The sequence below is a fragment of the Cygnus atratus genome, chromosome 8 (genome assembly GCF_013377495.2).
Source record: "Cygnus atratus isolate AKBS03 ecotype Queensland, Australia chromosome 8, CAtr_DNAZoo_HiC_assembly, whole genome shotgun sequence".
Classification (NCBI taxonomy): domain Eukaryota; kingdom Metazoa; phylum Chordata; class Aves; order Anseriformes; family Anatidae; genus Cygnus; species Cygnus atratus.
This window is the reverse complement of record NC_066369.1, coordinates 12,279,636-12,294,308: the sequence shown is the minus strand read 5'-3', so window position 1 is coordinate 12,294,308 and position 14,673 is coordinate 12,279,636. Positions and strand designations below refer to the sequence as shown.

General features: G+C 41.7%; 1 protein-coding gene across 1 annotated transcript in view; it reads right to left on the bottom strand.

Annotated features, from left to right (window-relative positions):
* COP1 (COP1 E3 ubiquitin ligase) overlaps positions 1-14,464 on the bottom strand; it is a 129,995-nt gene extending 115,531 nt beyond the window's left edge. The window contains exons 1-6 of the mRNA XM_035537932.1: positions 14,127-14,464; positions 8,620-8,679; positions 6,953-7,050; positions 5,642-5,718; positions 2,623-2,742; positions 973-1,041 (exon numbers count right to left, since the gene is read on the bottom strand). Coding sequence (XP_035393825.1) covers positions 973-1,041; positions 2,623-2,742; positions 5,642-5,718; positions 6,953-7,050; positions 8,620-8,679; positions 14,127-14,464 — 762 coding nt within the window. The remainder of the gene's footprint in view (positions 1-972; positions 1,042-2,622; positions 2,743-5,641; positions 5,719-6,952; positions 7,051-8,619; positions 8,680-14,126) is intronic.
* Between the last annotated feature and the right edge of the window lie 209 nt (positions 14,465-14,673).

Here is a 14,673-nt window from a genome sequence, read left to right as displayed (position 1 = left end):
ACTGGATAATCCTAAACATTACAAATAGGAGAAAAATGAAAGTAGATATTCTGAAGATTGAGGGGTGCCATAAAGTAACTTCCTACCACTTTAAAAAAAAATAGAAGCTGAGATGCCTCGGTGGTTTCAAACAGTGCTCCTGCTTTTGCTGTTTAAGCAAAACCAACAGCAGTATAGACTTTCTTTTTAACCTTGAAGGCTTAAACAAATAGTCTGCTTCATGCTTTGGGATGACTCTGCAACCAGACCCTCAAACCATTCTGAAGGTCTCTCACGCGCGCTGCCTTTACATGGTTCAAGTTTGCAGCACTTTGCATTCACACTGTTGGGTCTTATGTTCCACATATCTTTCATCCAAAAAGTGCCTCCTGAAAGCTTTTCCTCTTACGGTTTTCATCATCATTTCTGTAGGTTTCTGGGATATTTCTGGTACCAGGGTTTATGCCATTTGCATGACAGTTATAAATGAGAAGTCCCAAACCATGAAAGACAATATATTTGATTATGGAACCCTCTCTCATTCCTTGGGAGGCTCACTTTGAGACAAATAAGAGCGCAGACTACTCATTCTTTTGTGACACAGCATTAGTCATGGCATTTGATACGCTAAAAAGAAAAAAAAGAGACAGACCAGTTTCACTCCTTCTCAGGCTTTCAACTTTTCTATCACAGAAAATATCTTGTTTCAAGAATTTGGTAAAGCATGTGGGAAGAAGAGAACTAGAGGACAGATTCCAAATTGAATTTACATCAGTGTGAGACAAAAAGGCAAGAGATTAAAAACTGAAGGTGTCACTCGTAAACAGATTAATTTCCCTTGAATCCCATATGTCCTCTGCATGAGACTTCCCCAAACAGGCCTTGCCTTTCTCTTTGCAGAGGTAACACTAGGCTAACAGATCACTTAAATAGAAACAAAATGACAGAAGGCCACAGACAACACCTCACCAGCTGAAAACCAAAGCAAGTTACCTCTCGTTTATTTCTTCTGGCAACTTTGAGAAACTCCATGAGGATCTGCAATTGGGCAGCATGGGACTCCTGTAACACAGTAAATAAGAGTGTTTCTCTTAATATCTATGGAATGGTTACACAAACATTCATTTTCTACACAGAAACAGCTTTCAGAGATGAGGAGAAAATAGCTTAATGCGGTTTTAAGAACAGTAGTTTTCCTTTGCCTTACAGGTGTTAAAGTTTTGTTTGGATCACAAGTTTTCACATGAAGGCAGAAATCCTTGTAGCAGTTCTTGTTTGTGTATTTCTGAAGACTTACTAATAATAGGAAATGCTTTTCTTTATTGTCTACTGCACCTGAAATTGCTTTTGGAATACAGATTCTTTGAAGACTAATCTTCTGTCCTGGAAGATCATTAGTGTCCACTTCTATGCTTTTCATACTTTAGTATGCTTTTATATAAAAGACACCTCCTGCCAAAATTAACATTTCAGATTATGTAAAGAGATGACTGCTGACGGCTTTTCCTGAATGGAAGACAAAAATCACTGGTGAAACTGAGAACATCCATTTGCAATCTTTCCCTAATAGGTTGTTTGCCTCAACAATTGGTTTAATATTTTCACCTAAATCAGCCAAAAACTTAATGGAGCAATTTTAGCACAACAAGAAAGAAAAATTGAATTTCAGCATTAATATAGCCCTAATCCTATCCCAGCATTCTAAAGCTTGTTTTCACAACCTACAGAAATATTTACCATTAAAGGACTGTGAATATACACTCAAAAAGGTTCAAGACATTATCACATACAAGCCATTAAAGGCAGAGGGGACAGGAAAAGTAGAGAGATCAGGAGGCAAGAAAACTATTTTTCACAAGATGTTCTTATTCTTCCTCCCCACCCCTGTGACTATAATTAAAAAGTGAAACAAGTAGAAATAAAAATGTTTAGTGTTCTTTGAGTGTCAGGTGGGGTTTTTTGTGTTTTTTTTTGTTGTTTTGTTTTTTTAAGACTTAGTATCCTTAAAAGATATGCCTGCTGAGAAGCACCTATACATTAAATTCTGTTTCTTTGTTTTACATGTCACAAGTGTGAAACAGCCTTGAGTACGATGTGGTTTTACATTGAAGTTAGAAGCTTTACTCCCACTTCATTTTCACTGAACCACACTGAAAGAGCTATATACAAGCCCCCATGCAAGACAGTAACAATTTTGCTCAAAGTGAGTAAAAGTTTTTGGGTTAGCCTGTGGTTCTGATAGAAGGAGAGTAAGTAAATATTAATTCTGCAAGAGCGAATAAGATAAGCAGTTTCTAATACAACTTTTCCTCACCTGTTTTAAAGTATCATCGACATTCTACTCAAACTTCACTTGACCAAAATTATAATTCAGTTGAATTTAGAAGGTCTGGTTCTTTTAACTGGAAAATGGTCATCTGAGACTAATAGCATGGAACGACCAAATACATAACTATCCCAACCCAGCCACATTGCAGTTAAATCATAGAAATAGTTTGTTTCACATTGCCTAAGTCTTCAAACTGACTTAATATGAGACATCTGAACTTTTATTACAGTTTTTCTTTAAGAGGACAGTGATGTAAAAAGAAAAAGCTACTAACTAAAAGTGTTCATTTAAAAAGGACACAAGAAATTTCTTACTGCTTCCAACTGCTTCTTTTTTTGCACCAGCAGCTCCAGCATCAGGTTGACATTAGCCAAGTCAAGATTGTCTTGATCAGTTCCCAACAAATCTTGAATTATCTGCCACCTATGGCCATTCTAGAAACATGAGGAGAGACATTAAATTCAAGACACCCAGGGCTATATCCAGCAATAGATATTAAAGGCAAAAATGCAATATTTCATCCCTTTGTAAAAACCTCAAAGCATTTTTCAGGAATCACAACTCCCAACCCTCCCACATGTACAGGACATAGCTCTTCTGTCCTACTGCTCTGTGTAACTGCTTATCTTGTTCGGAAGATATTTTGAGAAGCTGTACTTTATGAGAGCACAGCTACTGCTAGGAAGAGATTATTACACAGCCACAATTTTATCCGATTTGTGCCCTAGTTTCTAAGAACATATTTCTATGGGGAGAAAAATGGTGTTGTTTATTGAAGCTCAGTTGAGTTACATCCATCTGAAATATTGTTAAATGGCAATACCTTTTAATCTTTTAACCAAGTAATAGGTAAAGCCTTCATACTAAATTCAAATGGAAGAAAGTAGTATTGGTCTGTTTCTTCAATTCCCACCTCCCACACTATTCCTCTTAAGAGTATTTTCATAGGAAATGCAAGAGCAAGAAAGACGACAAAGCTCATCAGGGTGATCTTTTCATTCAACCTGTTAGAACTGAAAAGTACTCCTTGGAGAACAAGCACATTACCATGAAGCCCATTCTCCCTTCTCTACAGGTTGTTTGCCCTTCTCATCATCAGTAAAGTTCACAAAAAAAGTATCTTTTAGAAAAGGAAACGCTGAATAATACATTAACACTAGGCATAACTTTGCATTAGGAAACCTCAGGATGCAGCTGAAAGGTCTTAAGGCCTTCTAAAAAAATGAGAAAAAACAAAGCTGAAACAAAACACCCTGTCCTCTAAAGCTATGACACTAAATCAAGATATTTAAGTTTGCAAGCAACTAGAAATGCCACCCAATCTAAAGCAGACAATTTCTAAGAGGTTATAACCTATTTGTATTGGCTAGATTAAGACAAAGAATGTAACATTCATACAGAACATTATTATTTTTTTTACACAACACTTGGAACCTGTGGAAACCACAGACAAAAAAACCAGCTCAATTTCAACCTGGAACAACTAGAAAAAAATAGGTAACTTTAAATCAAGTCAACATGCGATTTAAGACAAAATTTTAAATAGCACAACTTAACTTTCAGGGCATACTTTCATTTTCATAAGAATGAAATGAGAGAATAAGCATCAGATTTATGAAAAAGGAACATTTCTCTTTTGATTTGGGAGATGGACTGCTCCACAAGGAGTTTGTTTTGGACATAAATACAGAATTAAAAGCTAAACTTGTTGAACATCATTTTAAAAGGAAAATAAGAGGCAAAATATTAACCTTGAAAAAAATTCTTCCAGAAATGGAAAGCAATTGGAATACTGTTTACATGTTTGTCAGGCTCAATAGACAAGGTTGAAGAGAAAAATGTCTGAATAAATTGAGAAGTGTATAGAAAAAGACTCAAATATCTGTAACAGCTCAGATTCTATAATGACACTTGCAGTACAGACAAGACTACTATACATTTGTTTGATATACAGTGTGAATCTTGCCCTTGCCATCACTGAAGAGACCAAAAAACAATCTTTACTGACTAGCACTATTATTTTATTAATCTACTGCACTATTCAGAAAGCTTCAGAGATGCCTTAACGTGATTTCTTAATTAACGAGACATATCCTTTGCCAAGAAATGGTGCTTAACACAGGATTCATTTGCTGTAACATGTCTTTAATAATTTCACTTAACATCAGAAGTAGTACAAGAGGAAAGCATGCATATTAAGGAGCTCGTACAGCAGCAAAGCTGCTCTTTTTAGAAGATGTTGGTATTTTTATTTCTTGCCAAGAGATGGCCCAAGTTTTTGGAATAAGGTCACAGTAGATTTCCATTTGCTTGCAGTTATCTAACTTCGATGCATCTACAGGCACAGTTTTTAAAGGTGCACTCTGAGGAAGTGGAACCAAATTCCAAAAAGTTATTGTACATGCCTTCAGGTTAGCTGCATGCATTTTAAATGAGATACTAAATCCTTTACATTTTATCTTGAATATAGAACTGACTGCAAGTAAACGAATGAATCTTTAAAGAGTGCTCTTTTCTAAAGCATACAACTACTGAAAGCATAGTTTTCTGCAATGCAGTCCTTAAATTAATAACACTTCAATAGAGCTATATTTTTTAAACTGAGAAAAACAGGCGCTCTGTGATTTTCAGTATTACCTTGCATCCTTATTTATGACTTACATAGAAGCCCAGGAAGGAAACCAGACATAGGAAGACAATTATTATGCAAGTTTCCTGGTTAATGTCATATACTCCTTTTGATCTTAATGTACAGGAGCATCCACTGCTGCAGTACAGGGTTCTCCTCAACCAGGAATGCAGCTCAGGCTAATTCGCACTCTGATTCCGTGACACAAAGTTTAGAAGAGAACCAGGCAGTTTTATCTGGGATCAGAGCCAGAACACCGGTACTCCAAACACATCCTTCTCCCTCTTGTGGTTGGTATTATCCTTCCATTTCTCTGTAGAACGTAACTTCTCACACATGATCAGACAAGCGTGTAGCACTTACGATCATTTATTAGACTTATTGTAGCTGTAATTTCCAACACTGAATGAAGATTATTACCTTTAAACAAGTGTGCTTCTAAGGGTAGTTTCCCAGGTTATATTCAATATATTGCATGACATTTAGTTAAACTAACACAACTTGCCTTTACCTGTAAAACGGCTGGCAGGAAGAAGTGGAATTAACGAGGTTGAATGGATACAGTGCCACCGATATTGGTATTATTCCCCCGTAAAGCAAATTCATGCAACAGCTCAATGATACAATTTCTAAATTAAGCCACATAATAACAATCGCTGTATAAAACCATTAAATAAATATAAAGTAAGAAAGTTGGAACATACGGTGCTACTCACTGAATGGTCCAGTTTGAATCTTTTCTCCTCAGATCTCTGTTTTTGTTTAAGAATCAGTTCATTGACTGAAAAAAAACAGATGTAAAAAGAGACTGAATTAGAGCTCTCAAAATAAGTATGAGAAATCCACCCCTATTTTTAATTTTTATTACAAATTCCACAGTAAGTTTACTAGCAGTTAAAACAGTAGGAAGTTTTGTCCATTCTTCTCTAACCAATTTCTTCTTTGGCCAATTTGTGAAGGATAGAGATTTAAAAAAAACAGTAAATATAATGCCTACACATTCCCAAAATTGCTTCAGTTCATTTATTTATTTTTAAGTACCACGGTTTTCTAGCTCTAAGGCAGATGTACATCACAGAGGAGTATGAAGGAGATGAAACATTAACAGACTTACTACAGGCTGAGAACAAGTGCAGCCAAATAGAACAACTTGCTCCTTTAAATCACTACATTCATTGCTTAAGTTATTTTTGCTACAGTTATTTCACACCAGTTTAACAAACTGTAAAGAGACCGGGATAAGCTCACCCCTTCATATGTATTCCTCTTTTTTTTTTTTAATACATCCTCCAAGACTTGCCTCAGCACCATCTTCTGCACAACATGCTTGGGTCTAAATCAGGATGACTGTTTCTGAAGCATTCATTGGCTACCATAGCTTTTAATCTATTATTAAATGGATATCCCAGCACATGAAATCAAGATTAATTTTGGTATTTCACATTCCAATGCATTTTCTTTGATGTTTTCTCCCCATAACCCAGTATTTAACTATTTCCAGTGAAGATCATTTCCCTTCTTTGCTTATGCAGCAATTAATTAGGATAGCATATGTGTATGAATATTTTATGTAATTTACACACATACATCACTTGGACCACACTGTAGTCACCAAAGCAGTACCGTAAGTAATTCAGCCTCCCCCTTTCAGTGTTCATACTTTGAAAACAGTACAAGTTCCTGATTATTAAACAGACAATGCAGGGGAAAAAAAATGTAAACAGATTCAAATCTCAAGCCGCCATAAAACATCTTCATTTTGCTTTTTATAGCATGCATAAAGCAGCAAGTCAGTCTCACTACTGTAACTCAGCATATATAAAACTGCTAGAGACAATGGAGTGTAACAACCTATACTACTATCCACTTTCTTTTTTGAAAACAGTTGACCAAAGGGATGATGCTTGGACTTTATCTTCAATATCCACAAGCAGGTTATTTATAGGATGAATTTACAAATACATGCCTTCCATCACAACAAAGATGTTTCTTATGAAAACACGCCTAAAGCTCACCTAAGAAGTTGGGATAAAGATGATCTATGTTGTCCACAACATAGTTACATTTGGGACATCTGTTATTGTCTTCCAAGCTCTGGTGAATACATTTATAGCTGTTTAAAAAACACAAGATAAAGTACATAAACATGAAGAAAAAAACATAAGGACAAAGGAAATAGCATCAACCTTAGATAATGTGTACTTGACTTGCACTGCTAGCTAACAGCTGTGTTGTCGAGATCTTAGTGGAGTCAAAGCATTCCAATATTGACTAGGAGCATGCTACAGCAAAAAACTGAAGCTTCTTGGCAAGGATTACAAAAAGGTATTTAAGTACTTTACTCATTTATTTCACTGAGGATTATGGCAACTTGGATACTTCAGTCATGCTTGAATCTTGAATTCGTGCCCCGCTTCCACACGCAGAGCTACCAGACAGACTGTTATTCAGAAGCAACTTTTCCAGGTTAGCCAAATACTTTGCAAGTGACATTAAAAACTACCGTGCGCTTCAGGTAATCGAGCACTGCCAAAGTATCTTCACCAGCATCTCATGTTTCCCCCCTGCCTCTCAGCAGCTATTAATACGAGTCACTCCGGAGTCAATGTTAAGCTGTTGGTTATTTGAGGGACAGAGTAACTCCAAGATGCACTTTAGCATTAAGTTTAAGCACCTTGCTCCCTAAGAGCCCAGTTTGATGTCAATTTCTAAAAGATATGACAACATTGCTCTGCTCTTCCTAAATAAAGTTATTTGAATGCTTCTTATCTTGGACTTTTTAAAAAGTGTTACAGATCAACAGCATAAAATGTTACACATAGGGCATAAAATCGGATGTTATCTTACCTGTATACATATAGAGGTCAAAACATTCTGAAAGTTAACTGAATCTGTTGCTCAAGGTGTTTTATGCTACTAAAATATTACTTCTTGAAAAAGTTGGGAGATTTGTTTTTGCTTAACAGACACCATAAGAGTATGGTATACACCAAACATTAAAGCCTCACGGTTCAACATTTATTCCAACCCCTAGCTGAGATCAAGAGGAGCAGATAACTGTACACCTGCCCCAGAGGGTTCTTGTATGTTTCCATGAAACATTTTTGCTCCTTGTGACAACCAGAGATAACATACTGAAAAAATGTGAACCTTGAGCCAATTTGATACAACAGCTGCCTAGTAAACATTTTGCAAAGAGAAAAATATCAAGGGGGAGAAGAAGGAAACAAGCCTAAAGCATATCCTCTCTGAAGTTTAATAGAATCGCCCTAGACAACGTACAAGCCACTTCAAACCGTATGGTCTTGCACGAAGGAAGAGAAGACCTCCCAACAGCAGCACTGGCTCCCATGACCTCTGTAACAGCAGGACCCACTGCTTCAGGTGGTAACAGAAAGCTTCCATTTCCCAGAGAAATAAGCTGGCAAACTGCTCTGACTCTGAGCACAGAATGCTACCAACAGTTTATGACCATTTTATTGCTTTACAGACGAAATAATATGGTGGCACAAAGTTTTGGTTTTAACACTTCATAGACTTTTAGTCTAACTCGTAACCACCTTTTAAATTTTGATTTCAATTTCTTCAGTGCAGGGACAGAAAACAGAAGTAGCAGAAAACTCAAGGAAAGGGTTTCACAATGATGTCAGGTCACCAGCACTGTGTGATACAAAGATCTTACCAGAAGCTGTGTCCACATTTCGTCATGTAGGCTTCTTCAATCATATCAAAACAGATGGGGCTGAAAACAAAATCAAAGACATCTTTTTAAGTTAAAAAAAAGTATTAATTCAAAACAGCTACCCAATCACTCATAGGTAATCTTTTCTGTTTGTAAAGCAGAAGAGGACAAAAGAAGTGCAACAGCAGCTAGGCAGGATAAAGATCAAAAGGGCAATCAAGGGCACTTTGGCCTCGGAACGATACTGCAGTTTGCTACAACTGGAAACCAGGTGAGCCTTCACTGGTGAAGCTTTCAACAGCTGCAAACCACCCAAAGCCAGAGCACCTCTGACAAGCAAAGGACCTCCTATCTATCTGTACTATGTCTCAAACTGACCATAAAAATTTGTTTTTATTGTGAACAGACACAAGGTGTTTATAAGTGATGCCAAAATCAGTTTATTCTCCCATTTTTCAGCCAATAGCCATTCATAACCAACTGCCTTCATAACTGCCAAGGACCAGGCAGGGAGCTGATGGGAGAAGGACGTGCAGCTGTTACAGGACTGCTAACAGCTTTTGCAAAGCATCCATCTTCTCCAAAGTTAAGTTCAAGACACCTGACCTCGGACCACATCACTGGCTGGGCAGGTGCGATTTCACCTCAGTTTCTCCCCTACAGACTGAGAGGCCCATCACCAACACTCCTGAGAAGTCACTCCCACATCTCATCGCTCTTTTGAGAGAATACTAATATTTGTGAGACCCCATTAGGCATTTAGACATAGGAAGGAGGAGGAGACACCTCTACAGGCTTAAAAAAAAAAGTATTTGGAGATGAAGCTGCGGCCTCTCCTGACTCAATCCCCATCATAGTGACCAAACTGGGAAACATGGATGCCGCAAAGAGTTTGCCCACCCCGACACACAAATCAGGTTGTCTTCGACATCCCAGCACAACTACATAAACACGGCTTAGAAGCAAACAAATCAAACCGGAACATTATTCTTTGAACCAACCAAGCTACCGCACACCAATTGCTCCCCAAAAGAAGGCACAAAAATAATTAACGACCACCTGCCCCTCTCTTCCCCAGCAGGTCCTTTTCTGCAAATCCTTTGTCTTGAGTAGCCCCAACATAAGGGGTTCAAGTCACTGTTTCTGAAATGAAATTCTATTTCAAGGCACTTTTTCATTAGAATAAGTTCTCAACAGCTTGGCCCACAAGGACACATCAGTAAGAGGAAGACTTGTGGTTGTGAACATCTGAGGCTGGTTTCTCCCCCACTGGTGACAAAGAGCTAAACTTCTCTGCCTTCTTCTAATCATGCCACATAACACAGCCCCACTCCCTGGAGATGCTAAAAACTGCTGCTTCCTATGGGGTCAGGTGTGTTTTTTCCAGTACACTTCTGCATTTCTTGCAGGCAGTGCACTAAGGACCAACAAGACTGTAATGCTGTTCTGGCTGCAGTCGAACGTGGCACATCAGAGCTAAACAAGGAAGATGTCCTCCTGACACCACAGCTACCCAAGACCCGTTTCCAAACTTATTCTTCTCCATACCAGCTTGACTGGAGAAGTGACAGAGTCGAAACAGCTGAGAAAAAGCAATCAGAGCCCACAAAAATAGCCACTCAGCACCAGGGTCATTCAACAGAGCCTGAAGTTTCCATTAAGAACAGTTTCACCTCAAAACGCTGACTGATTTACAAACGGAAACAAGACTGATGTCTCAATACCTATCAAAGCCAAGCTGGCTATTACACGAGTTGCTGTGTGCCATTTGTTTTGAGTCTAGCAGAGGGAAGGTTAAGAACAGATGAGAGGCCAGAGGCAGGAACTTGAGCCATACTGCAGCCTGCAGCATGTGCCGAAGCTGAGCAGCACAGCTATGGTGACATCAAGGCTCCTATGCACGAGGTAGCTCTTATTCTCTACCTGAGAGCCTTAAGCAGCAGAGCCGTGTAAAAAGATGCAAAGTACTTCAGCAAGCCATAGATTTCACTGTGCCTTACCAGATACCAATACCTTATTTACTCAACAGTTACTTGTCCATCACTCTCTAAACTGCTAAGGCTTATCAGGTATTTTCTTTCTCCATGGTTGAGACGTCAGGGCAGATATCATACATTTTTGTTTTAACCAATTACTTGCCTCTCCATTTTGCCAGCTGTTCTCAGAGTACTTCGAGAGTGCTTTTGTCAACCTCAGCTACCTGAACATCTGGTGGAAGTGGTCACTATGAAATTCAAGCAATTTCATACTTCCTTCTGTTCCACACCAAACAGGACCTGCTTACAGCTTCTCCCTCCTGTTCTGTTCTTCTTGGGTCTAAGAAGAGAGCAGGACTGACTCCAAGCTCTGTCATTTCCTCAGAGTGTGACCAGTTAAAAGAGCACTGCCACTGCCATCTGATCAGTACGAAGCTCTAACACAACAATAGATTATGGAGTTATCATTGTTTCAGATTATAAAACTGTCATGAACAGCTGTTTAGGATAACATTGTTTTAGTTTGTGACCTCCACAGTCAGTTTGAAGCAGTCCTTATTAAAGGAACTTACCAGATCACAAACATACAAACCGTACTCTGTCCATGTCTGGCATCACCATTAACAAGTAAGCACCTAAAAAAAGACCTGGTTTTAAAGACTCACGAGTCTACCTTTAAGTATAGCAAACAGTGCTTCCCACACCCAGGTAAGTTGGCTGTACCTCTCCAGGTCTGTATGCCACATACTCTTTCCCACATGTTCTTATTTATGAAAGAGCTCAGAAACAAGCACTGATACGAAACAGCCTCTGACAAGTCAGCCTGCAGTATGATCCCCTCCATCTGGGAAGCAAAGCAGATCGTAACTGGTTTTAGAAAGGTTTAGTGAACCATTAATTGGGAGGGTTAAGGTAAGGCTTGGGAAAACCGTAGGCAATTACACTGCTGGAGAGGAGGAAATCCTCCAATTAGAGGATTCCCTTTCAGACAGGCACTCTCCAGGCAACTGCCTGGCTGCAGAAGCAGCACAAAGTCTACCTTCAACCTCCACAGCCTACATGAAGGGGCACAAAAAGTTTCCCTTACCACCATGCAGTTGCCAAGTAAGTCAGACACACACTTTCCTGGTCGGGCATGCCACGCTTCCAGGCAGATGCTGAAACGTACTACAAACAGCACCCGTGTACAAACTCCTGAGCGTACACTTGCTAAACATTTCACAACCCAGCCTAGCAAGGTATGCCAACGTTTGGGTTAAAGCCTCAGCCTCACAGTGCTGAGAGGGCATTTTCGGATGACAGGCAGGCAGGTTGCGCACACTATTTACAGTATTTCCACATGCCCCTTCGCACACACAACTCACCCAAACTTCTCTTTTCTTTCCCAACTTCAGCCTGGTACAGGCAGGATCTGCCGCTGACTTTACAGCTGCAGCTAGCAGTAACTCACAGCCCGTGTGCAGAAAAATCATCAAACGCTCCCCTCCCTGCAGCTGGCAGTGGCTTGACAGCATCCTTATGGAAAAATGGCACACAGAAAGCTTCTGCCTCTCAGACCGAGACAGCCAAAGCTTGTTTAAATCAATTATTTAAACCCTCACACATGCACCCATCTTACTGGACATTGCTCAGAACTCCACAGTTGCCAGCTGAGCTTTTATTTCTGTACTACGTAACTGTATTGCTACCTGAAAAAAAGATAAGTACTATAATTTGAATCTACTGTTAATATAAACAAGAACAAGCCCTACAGCCCACAGAAACACACGGCAGTGAGGAACCCAGGTAAGTTAACTATAATTATCACTTGCTCTTAAAGGTTCTGACCTGCACTTAAGTACACCCAGCATGGCTCTCCTATAAATACCAAGAGGGGGACAGGAAAAGACATTTTGCCTTGATTACTACTCAACTGATTTTTCCTTCTCACTTAGTTCAGCCAGCAGTACTCCTGGATGAGGAGAAAACAACTCATTACACACTCTCATTGAAGCATTTACCTGTACAAAAAACAGTAAGAAACTCTGCTTTTTGAACCAATGCAAAATATTTCAACTGTCCAACAAGCTTACTGACATGGACTTGACTTCACTTCCCTTCCCTTCAAACACGTTCACGTCTACAACAGACAACAAAGAGCAAAAGCTAACTAGAAAGGGACAGGGAGTGATGGCTGCAGACCGGCCCTGCTGGAGCATTACAGCAGCGGGAACGAAGGAGCAAGAACACAACCAGAAAATCCATGAGCAACAGCAACACAGCCATCTCCCATAACAAGTGCCTTTTAACACACCCAACACGGCCTGGCACTCAGAGCAGGACCCCAGCTGATCAGGGACATGCACTCACCCCAACTCTGCTACAGAGCAAACCACTACCCATAGTGAGAAGTATGGATCAGAAATTACTCCTTATTACTAGCCAGTAGTTGCTGGTTTTCCTGCCACTAACTTTTCAGCAGCTTCAGGTTCTCACTTTAGTAACAGCGATATTTCCTATCTACCTTGCCAGATCGCTTACAAAGCCATAGGATTATGTCTGCAGGATTTTGCTACAATGCCTGTCCTGCAGAGATGCCAAACATCTGACCCTCACCTGGAAGTCAGCACATCCAGAGAAGGCCACCCTGCCAGCTGTGGTCCGTTTCTTTTCCTCTTGTTTTACGGGTTCCTTCAGATGCACGACTTTCCTCTAACCCACGCTTGTCTCCAGTATCTCATCATCACGGTTCACCTCTCAGCTGTGAACACTTACCCCAACTTTCTGTTCTCACATTTTAGTACATCCAGCCAGCTATAAAAGCCAAACCTACTCCTTATGTAGGAAGATTTGAAAGCCATTAGCAATAGGCCCTCTTTAAAACCCAGCATTACCAACTAGTTCTCAAAGCAGAGCCTGCGGCAAGCCTCGCTCCCCCACACCTGCCAAAGGGGCATTTCCAATTAAGACCTGCAGCTTGGGCCAAACGTTAGAAGGACAACACATGAAGGGATGCGAGACAAACCTGTATCTCATCATTGCAGAACTTTCCTACCCATCTGGTTTTAGGTGCGAGGCTGACACAAACACTACTGTTATGTCACGCCAGCCGACCTTTCCCAGCAAAGCCCATGCAGGTTTTGCTGGCTCTGTCAGGATCAACAGCCATGAACTTCACATCCCACCTGGATGGGCACAACCCCTAAACGGGGCAGCAGGAGCCCTGTGCTTACCTCCAGAAGGGCCACCTCGCCTCGGGGAGGTGACAGCTGCTCTTACCCCCATGCTACCTTGGAAAAGAAGGCACCTGACGGGACAGCAGTGAGCATGGCGGGGCCCTGCTGGGGCACCCCACGAGCTGTGCAGCCACGGGGCCCTTCTGGGGGCGGCCTGGCTTTGTTCCTAGGCAGGGAGAGCCTTTTCTGGGGGCACAGCCGAGCCGGGGAGCAACCCTTGCCCCTCAGCGAGCCGGGTGCCAGCGGGGCTCCCCCTACTACCGCCGCGCGCCCCGCGCTGTCGCGATATCCCCCCCCCCCCCCCCAACCCGCTCACCACACGAAATCGTTGCTCTTGTCCTCGTAGGAGTTGATGAGCCCGTTGCAGAGCGGGGTGAGCAGCGGCCTCTTCCTGCTGCCGCCGCTCGCCGAGGAGCCTCCTCCTCCTCCTCCTCCGGGCCGCGCCGCCGCCGCCAGCCGGGCCAGCCCCGCGCCCGCCGCCACCGCCGCGCCCGAGCCCGACACGGCAGCCGCCACCAGCACAGGCCGCGGCGCCGAGCCGCCCGAGGAGGACGAGCCGGGCGCCATGGCCGCGGAGGAAGAGGAGGAGGAGGAGGAGGAGGCGGCGGCGGCGGGCGGCGCGGCGGGGTGCGGCGGCTGGCGGCTGCCCGACATGCCGAGGCCGGGCCGGGCGGAGCGGGGCCGAGCGCGGCGGCGGCCTCAGCGCATCGCCGGGCGAGCGGGCGGCGCCAGCGGAACGATAAAGTTCGTTCAAAAAAAAAAAAAAATAAAAAAAATAAAGGAGGAAAAAAAAATAACCCCCCCGACAAAACACGCCCGCCCGAGCGCCCCTGGCCCGGCGCTTGTTCAAGCTTTATTGACAG